At 42.5% G+C, this 9,993-nt stretch overlaps 1 protein-coding gene and 1 pseudogene across 1 annotated transcript; one reads left to right on the top strand and one right to left on the bottom strand.

Annotated features, from left to right (window-relative positions):
• LOC131458117 (alpha-1A adrenergic receptor-like) overlaps positions 1 to 5,246 on the top strand; it is a 5,483-nt pseudogene extending 237 nt beyond the window's left edge.
• On the bottom strand, positions 5,234 to 9,098 carry LOC131458131 (histone H3-like). The gene is made up of 2 exons (XM_058626890.1): positions 8,691 to 9,098; positions 5,234 to 7,426 (listed from the first exon to the last, which is right to left on the bottom strand). Exons 1-2 carry the CDS (start codon positions 9,019 to 9,021, stop codon positions 7,101 to 7,103), a joined length of 657 nt encoding a protein of 218 aa, XP_058482873.1. The 5' UTR covers positions 9,022 to 9,098; the 3' UTR covers positions 5,234 to 7,100.
• Between the last annotated feature and the right edge of the window lie 895 nt (positions 9,099 to 9,993).

Below are 9,993 nucleotides of genomic sequence, written 5' to 3'. Positions count from 1 at the left end.
CACCTGCGGATCCCGACCAACTACTTCATCATCAACCTGGCCATCGCTGACCTGCTGCTGGGAACCACCGTGCTGCCGGTGTCCGCCACCCTGGAGGTCAGTCCACACCATAATAACAATGATGATAATAGTAATAATGATAATAATGATAATACTACTACTACTACTACTAATTATAATAATAATAATAACAATAACAATAACAATAATAATAATAATAATAATGATCATAACAATAATAATAATAATAATGAAAATAACAATAATAATAACAATAATAAGGATAATAACAATACTAATTATGATAATAATAATAATATTAACTTATAATAAATGTGGATTTAAAGGGACAGTTCAGATAGTTGTGTTTTTAATGAGGTACGTGGTGGAGTGGCTCAGTGGTTAAGACCGGTACCCTGTGTGCCAAAGACATCATGGTCGCAATGGTCGCAAATTCGACTCCACCCCTGACTGATTGTACTCAATTCCATTGTAAGTCATTTTGGATAAAAGCGTCTGCTAAATGACATGTAATGTAATGTACTGCGCCCCCTGCTGCCTTACACAGGGAGATTCACTCACAATTAACAAAACTATCATAGGATTTCTTTAAGAACATGTTCACATCTTTATCTCACTGTGAGATAGACTTTAAAAACAGGAAACTGAAGTTTGTGAACCACTCACTCTCCCACACCAAAGTCCAGAGAGAAAATCAGGGATTTTAACACCCCCACAGGTTCTGGATTACTGGGTGTTTGGCCGGATCTTCTGCGACATCTGGGCAGCGGTGGACGTCCTGTGCTGCACGGCGTCCATCATGTCCCTGTGTGTCATCTCCATCGACCGCTACGTCGGCGTGCGGTACCCGCTGAGGTACCCGACGATCGTCACGGAGAGGCGGGCGCTGCTGGCCATGCTGGGGGTCTGGGTCCTGTCCATCGTCATCTCCATCGGCCCGCTGCTGGGCTGGAAGCAGCCGCCCTCACAGGTACCGTCACGTCTCTGACCCGCGGCTCACCCCGCAGCCAAGAGACTTCTGTGCGTGAAGGGCCGTTAACATGTCCACAACATGAGTCCACAAGACGTTCCAGGAATTTAAACCTCACGTCTCTCATTAAACTCTGAAAGTCTTCTCAAGACAAGGCTGTTTATGCCGCCTGTCTCCGTCTCTTATCGTCCATGTAGAATCTAAATAAGCACAAACTAAGGCCATAATAAAAGCTGCTTTAAGTTTTAGTTTAAGAGGTTTTCTCATGTAACGTTCACTGACACCTTAGTGACATCATGGAAAAACAATCTTCACAAAGACAATTCTATGTACGTGTATGTGTAGAATATATAAGAATGTGATGGATGTGGAGGCCAAATTGATACTTTGTGCTACTTGAATTTGGTTTAATGAGGCACTTTTAAATCTGTGCACGCTGCTGGTGAAGACGCAGAGAAAAACAGGTTTTAAACACTAAATAAACAACTCACTTTATAAAACCTAAGCCCGTTTAAGTCCACAATCTCTTTGAGAACACGTTCACGTCTTTATCTAACCACTCACTCTCCCACACCAAAGCCCATAGAGAAAATCACGAATTGACAAAATATTTGGTCAATTCGGCATTTAAAATCACATGTTCAGATTGACCTCAGTGACACAAAGTGACCACACGAGGCAGCAGTAGACCAGCAGCTCCTGTGTCCCTGTGAGTTAAAATCACTGATTTTCTCTATGAGGTTTGGTGTGAGAGAGTGAGTGGTTTACACACGTCAGTTTCCTGTTGGAAAAGTCTGTCTCACAGTGAGATAAAGACGTGAACACATTCTTGAAGACATCCTAGACTTAAACTGGCGTAGGTTTTATAAGGTGAGTTGTTTATTTAGTGGTTATGGATCAGATTTAAGGACACACTCAGACTGAAGTGGCTCCCTTGTCTCTGCAGGACGACACCAAGTGTCAGATCACCGAGGAACCTTTCTACACCCTCTTCTCCTCCCTCGGCTCCTTCTACATCCCTCTGGTCGTCATCCTCGCCATGTACTGCCGCGTCTACGTCGTGGCCAAGCGCACCACCAGGAACCTGGAGGCCGGCATGATGAAGGAGCGTCAGCAGGACTCCAACGGGCTCACACTCAGGATCCACTGCAGGAACCAGCAGATCCAGGAGCCGTGTCCCGGAGCGGCGGGCGGACGCAGCACGCTCGCCGTCAAACTGCTCAAGTTCTCCAAAGAGAAGAAAGCGGCCAAAACGCTGGGCGTGGTGGTGGGCATGTTCATCCTCTGCTGGCTGCCTTTCTTCCTGGTGCTGCCCATCGGTAAGTGTTCACCATCACACAAGACACCGCGCCGCGACCTTCTGAAGTCCTTGCCAAAAGTGAAGCTGTTCCTTATGTCTTCATAGAAAGGTTCAGTTTTATTTTTACTATCAGTTTTAAGTCTGCGACATCTTTAAGAACGTGTTCACGTCTTTATCTCACTGTGAGACAGACTTACCCGACAGGAAACACTCTCTCCCACACCAAAGTCCACAGAGAAAATCAGGTCTGGTCCTCACGGCCGTCCATCTCACAGCAGTGACTCAGTGAGCTGAGTCATGATAACATTTGTCCTAACGCACAATGTCTTCATGAGTGAGAGAACAAAGCTGTTTATATCTGACATTTTATTTTTACGCAGTGGATTTTAAAGACACTGATGGACGCGTCTGTCCGACACCTCAGTGCAGGCAGAGATAAGGCCGGGTATTTATATCCAGCTGCTCAAAGATGAAAGTAGAAATGAAGACGAATGTCCGTCCTCCAGGAGAAACCTCACGTCTCTGTCTCCATCATCACGTCTTTGTCCTGATCCTCTGTGTTTGTTGTTGCTGTTGTTTGTGTCTCCAGGTTCGTTGAACAGCAGCCTGCGTCCTCCTGAAACCTGCTTCAAGGTCACTTTCTGGTTAGGGTACTTCAACAGCTGCCTGAACCCCATCATCTACCCCTGCTACAGCCGCGAGTTCAAACAGGTATCATCACGTCAAGCACTCATCACAATCTCTTCACATGTCCTTGAACTCATCACAATCTCTTACGTGTCCCTGAACACGTCACAATCTCTCATGTGTCCCTAAACACATCACAATCTCTTACCTGTCCCTGAACACGTCACAATCTCTCATGTCTCCCTGAACACATCACAATCTCTTACGTGTCCCTGAACACGTCACAATCTCTCCTGTGTCCCTGAACACATCACAATCTCTTACGTGTCCCTGAACACATCACAATCTCTTACGTGTCCCTGAACACATCACAACCTCTTACATGTCCCTGAACACATCACAATCTCTTACGTGTCCCTGAACACATCACAACCTCTTACATGTCCCTGAACACATCACAATCTCTTACGCGTCCCTGAACACATCACAACCTCTTACATGTCCCTGAACACATCACAATCCCTTACGTGTCCCTGAACACATCACAATCTCTCCTGTGTCCCTGAACACATCACAATCTCTTCCGTGTCCCTGAACACATCACAATCTCTTCCGTGTCCCTGAACACATCACAATCTCTTCCGTGTCCTTGAACACATCACAACCTCTTACATGTCCCTGAACACATCACAATCTCTCCTGTGTCCCTGAACACATCACAATCTCTCCTGTGTCCCTGAACACATCACAATCTCTCCTGTGTCCCTGAACACATCACAATCTCTTACGTGTCCCTGAACACATCACAACCTCTTACATGTCCCTGAACACATCACAATCTCTTCCGTGTCCCTGAACACATCACAATCTCTTCCTTGTCCTTGAACACATCACAGTGTCTTGTATTAAAACTTGATTTTCCCACTTCCTGTCTGGTGTCCTCAGGCGTTCATCAGGATATTGCGCTGCCGTTGGAAGCGTCCAGGTTGGCGTGCGTGTTATAACTACCGCTGCCAGCAGGGGTCAAACTCCTGAACGGCAGCCAGCAGACGCTGTCCTCCGTCTGTCCCAGTCCACGCTGCAACGCGTCCTCCAACCAAGACCCTGGGAACGTGACGGACAGCCGGAGTATGAACAGAGAAATGGAGGCGGAGCAACAGAGGGACCTGTGCTTTGAATGACATCAGGTGTGACGAGGTCACCTGTCGCGACTGTTCCCGCCTCTTTATGTCGCTGATGAGTTCACAGACAGTTTGTAAATAAACACATAAACAAGAAAACAACAGCGTTAATGAACCCTGAAGTAAAAAAAAGTCAAAGAAACCAAAGTGAAGTGTTGAATTTAATTTCACTTGATGTATATTATACATAAGCTTTTTTTTTTAAGTCAAATTGAGCTGAGAACTTCAACTGTTTTTAGAAAAATAACCCGTTACAATGTTGTTTTTACATTGTCTTCATTTTGTCAACACAACATTTTGTCTATATATTTTCTCTTGTGGAAATTGAAGACTTTTTATTATTATTTTAATTAAGAAAATGATTAATAGCAGCAGCACTTTTATTGCGAAAGTCCCGTCGCTACTCTCTCTACTCTCTATGTCCTTGAATGCATCACAATGTATTCTCTATGTGTCCTTGAACACAACACAATCATTACGAATGCATACATACAGAACCGCTGCGTCAACCCACTCGTCACATTTGTGGATCTAACGCTCCAGAAGTCGGATTTCAGTCAAAGCATCAAAGAGATAAAAGCCAAAGAATAAAGACGACACAACAACTGCTGTAAATGTTTCTTACCTTTGATATTTGTTGTCAAAGTTGATTTCACAACAAAAACAAGTGTCTGGTCACACTGGTCTGGACTTCCTGTGTTACACTCAAAGTGTTCCCTCTTCTTCTTCTTTTAGGTTTTATGGCGGTTGGCAAACAACCATTTGGTGCATTACTGCCACCATGTGGTATGGAGTGTGGATCAAACAGTTGATGTAAATGAACTATTACTGCTAACAATAATAATAATAATAGTACACACACACACTCACTCAGTCATATTTAGTAACAGTCACTCAGGTTCTTTTGTGATAACATGTCTCTCAACGTTGGATTCATGATTTCTCTTTGATATTTATGACATGGAGTTAGAACCTGACCTTTGACCTGTCTCATCAAACCATATCCCTAAAAGTTTGAAGTATTTATTAGTTTTCCTCCATCATGAAGTGAGAATTTAAAGCCACATTTATACGCCCGCCCTTCTATTTTCATCATTACAGTTGTTGTTTCTTCATCATCTGCAAATAAAGACAATCCAGAATCCTTTTCCATGTCATGATAAATGTCATTCATCATGATGGAAAACAATAAAGGACTTATGATGCTTCCCTGAGGAGCTCCGTTTTCTACCAAATACTTCATCACATTCCTCTGACCGCCACGGTGCAATCCTCCTTTTATTCCTTCCTACCTCACTTTCACCACGATGGCGTTCTTCTATTGGTTGTGACAAACGAAACGAGCTGTCAATCACTGAAACCGGCCCACCCCCTCACGGAGATGTGGGACACAGCTCAATGGAGCCACCTGGTGTTTGTTTCTGGAATGTAAAATAAAGAGAAGTCTGCTGTGTCCCAGTGGTCTTTAATACAGTTCTCACAGAAGCTGTGTCCACAGGTAAGAGTCACTGGATCCTTCAGAAGATCCAAACAGATGGAACAAGAGAAGGTTTCTCTCTGCAGCTGAACTCCTGCCTGCACCATTACACCTCTCAGTCACGACGACGTTTGAATCTCAACAAAATCTCAACAAAATGTGACGCAGCAGTGGGTGGAGCCTGTTAGCTCCTCCTCGTACCAGGGAGGGAACCAGGAAATGTGAGCAGAGTGTGGAGCAGGCTGAACCACTGCCTCTGTTATCATTTAGACAAGATCACAATAGTTGAGTAACTTTCCACTGTGTTCATGTTCATGATAAACTTTACCTCCTTTACCTATAATGTATATGTGTATATGTGTTTTATTTGTATAAATTAAAACAAACTATTAAAAGCATGGTGTACAAAACCCAAGCACAACATAAATTAAACAGAGAACAGGATGATAGAGTATAAAGTATGAGCATAAAGTACCATACCAAAAAAAAAAATATATACATACACATATACATATATACACACACACACAATAATTTACAACAGTAATCAATCATAATACAACATCATTTTGTGATGTTGAAGCAGATGCCAGATCATCAATACCAGTGAGGAGATTTGTGTTTTTTTGACTGATGAAGTCATGCTTTTAGTTCAGGAAAATTAATTTCATATACTGTATAATACTCAATAATACAACATAATCTGAGACCCAGCAGCAATTATGTATATATATATTATCTAACAATAACAAAGACAGAAATAGTATGTGATTAACACAGACCATAATAACCATGGTGACATATGTCATATATGAATAGAATAGGCTTGATAAAGTGACATACACACACGAGGGCGCTATCACGGCACAGTGATGCTCATGGCCTTTGAGGAGATGCCGGTGTCGGGGTGCACCTGTTTCAGGACCTTGTAAACATAGATGGCGTAGCTCTCCTTCCTGTTTCTCCTCCTCTTTTTCCCGCTCTTGCTCACGGTCTTTGTCACCGCTTTCTTGGAGCCTTTCTTCGGCGCGGTCTTGAGGGTGGTTTCAGGCATGATTTCTATCTCAGTCTCAGACAAGAGAATTACTAATGAGTATCACAAGCGAATTCATGTATATACGAGCGTCATGCAAATAACAGTGTGTGATTCCTCTTCTATGATTGGATCACTCGGGAAGCGGAGGCCGTAAGTCAAGATGGCCCCGCCCACTAACCACTCTGACTCGCGATGTCCTTCAAGAACGTTCAACTGTTTTAAGCTCGAAAATTCACAAATAAACACTCCACGGACAAATTTTTTTTTACTGTACTATACAATACTTGTGATATAAACATATGGTTTACTGTTGGGAGAATAAAAGCCATTAAGTACCCTTAAAACAACATTTCACCCAATACTGATAAATCGGGAGTTACTTCATAGACCACATTGTCAGTGAATTGCTTTCTCAGTAGTTGTACGTGTGTGTGGCTCTTAAAAGAGCCGTTAGGTTGAGAGTCGTGTTGCATTCAGGTTCCGGGTTGTTAACCGCCGAAGCCGTACAGAGTGCGGCCCTGCCTCTTCAGGGCGTAGACCACGTCCATGGCGGTGACGGTCTTTCTCTTGGCGTGCTCGGTGTAAGTGACGGCGTCGCGGATCACGTTCTCCAGGAACACCTTCAACACGCCGCGAGTCTCCTCATAGATCAGACCGGAGATACGCTTCACGCCGCCGCGGCGAGCCAGGCGACGGATGGCGGGCTTGGTGATTCCCTGGATGTTGTCGCGGAGGACTTTGCGGTGACGCTTGGCGCCTCCTTTACCCAGACCCTTTCCTCCTTTGCCTCTTCCACTCATGATTCTGATCTCTACTCAAGCCGATAATGACAACAGCCAAGGCTTTTAATGCTGCACTGCGGACGTGTTAGAGAGCACAAAACCGTCCCGCCCTCCTTCTTTCATTTCTCCAATCATGTGAAGAGGATGATCATATGAATCTTTCTTTAAAATGGTTTGATTATTATACTGGGGACGTGTTGGAAAGTATCATCATTAACAATATTCAGAAATAAAGTTATTTTAAGTTACTTTTTTCCTAAATTAATTAATTCATTAATTAACTTATTACTGAATTTATATTTTAATTAAATTTAGGATTAACATTACATTTAAACATCCTCAGCAACAACAACTCCCCGTATAAACCTTTCACACTGTTTTGCACTGGCATATATATGCACGACACATAATATATACTGTCTATATATTTCATAAAGTATATAATTTTTACTTTCATAAGTAATTTTGTGCATCATTTGTTATTAAATGACGTAACAGGTTTTTTTTTTGTCATGCAATAATAATAACACTTATCAGTCCTGTAAGAATGCAGTTAGAGGTAGTGGATTATATTCTAGGGCACTGGGGGCAATTATTCTAATACTCTATTGTAGATCAAAATTCACTATTTATGTATCAAAATGGCTTTAAAGCACCAGGACACAGTCATATATACAGTGGCGCCTTCTTTGAAACGAGCCATAGAACTCCTGCAGGAGGCCTTGGAAAAAAAACAAGTACAACTACCAGTACAGCTCATTTCTCTTTTAGGTTTGCTGTGGGTTTTTAAAATCTGAAATCGCCTGGGGGGGGTGGGGGGCTGCATAGAAGATATTGACATTTATCTTTCCTGATAAATTTGTATGTGAGAAATGAGCTGTAGCAAAAATTCAGTGAATGGAATGTATTTGTTTTTATTCCTGTACGGCTTCATATTTTGTTCAGTATTATGAAAGCATATTCTGCCAGATTATTATGGTTTAGTGTTCTAGTCATCATTATTTAATACACTACAATTGTGTTATTTGTCTGCCAGTGGGCACTGTGGAGCACACCTGGCATGAATTGAACAGATTGCTCAAAATCAAGATCATCTAGTGGTTTTCATAAGAGACACACAGTGGGTGCGAACAAGTGGTTAGAGGCGGTGCAGCACTGTTTTAGAAAAGTGACGTGGCTCTTAAAAGAGCCGTTGTTTGACACTGTGTGTGAGAGTCTAAGCCCTCTCTCCGCGGATGCGGCGGGCCAACTGGATGTCCTTGGGCATGATGGTGACCCTCTTGGCGTGGATGGCGCACAGGTTGGTGTCCTCGAACAGGCCAACCAGGTAGGCCTCGCTCGACTCCTGCAGGGCCATGACTGCGGAGCTCTGGAAGCGTAAGTCGGTCTTAAAGTCCTGCGCGATCTCGCGAACCAGGCGCTGGAAAGGCAACTTGCGGATCAGCAGCTCCGTGGACTTCTGGTAGCGGCGGATCTCCCGCAAGGCCACAGTACCGGGCCTGTAGCGATGGGGCTTCTTGACGCCACCGGTAGCCGGGGCGCTCTTGCGGGCAGCCTTGGTGGCGAGCTGCTTCCTTGGAGCTTTGCCGCCGGTGGATTTACGGGCAGTCTGCTTTGTTCTGGCCATCTTCTAATTTCAGTCGCACAAACGAATGAGGAGACGCTTTGAGCAGCGGCTTTTATAGCAGACAGCTGATGACGTCAGCAGTGCCAACTGCACAACCATTGGATAAAACGAGTCACATTGGACCAATCACGTGAAGAGGCGGGAATATTTAAAAGAAAGCCGTTCATCTCAGTAATTCAAGCTGTTTTTTATGTTCACACTCAGTCATTATGGTGACAAACAAAACTACACGTGTACATTTGTATATATTCATATATGTATATATAAATATATAGTGTGTTTGTGTCTTGTTTGCATAATTATTTATTATTATCGTCATTATTATTATTAATAATAATAATAATAATAATAACAATAATAATATTATTATGATAAGACCATTTACACACATTTAATATTATGTCAAGTCATCATAATTATTCAAGTTGAGAGAGGATCAAAAATAAAACACTGTCAAAATCAAGATTAAATACTTTACACAACCTTAAATTATTCTTCCTGTATGACATCATTATGGCATATTAGTGGAGTAATGATCACTGCCATGAATGTCTGTGTACCTGCAGCTTGTCGACCTAATGTGTTTTATGGTTATTATTTTATACTTAAACAAGTACTATTGCCTTGTTTGTTTTTTGGGGTTATTGATAATATTATAGTATTACACTATTGACATTTAATAGAGTAATGGATCAAAGACAATGCCCACTCTACAACAACACTCGAAATCAATTACCAAACTAATTGCCAACCATTTGGATAATCAGTTTGATGATTTCCCAGCCTCTTAATTGTGAATATGTTATTACATTATGTTATGGTTTCTTTCAATGATGATTTTTGGTCAAGAGAAGTACTCACTTCCAGTTTAGAACAATACTTAAATTAATACAATATTTGTCTAGATAGATGCGAGTACATTTACACAACTATTGCCTTTGCTGCTGTGACACTGTCAATATTATAGGCTTA

Source organism: Solea solea, chromosome 4, assembly GCF_958295425.1.
Source record: "Solea solea chromosome 4, fSolSol10.1, whole genome shotgun sequence".
Lineage (NCBI taxonomy): Eukaryota > Metazoa > Chordata > Actinopteri > Pleuronectiformes > Soleidae > Solea > Solea solea.
The sequence above is the reverse complement of the archived record's forward strand: the minus strand, read 5'-3'. Positions and strand labels throughout refer to the sequence as shown.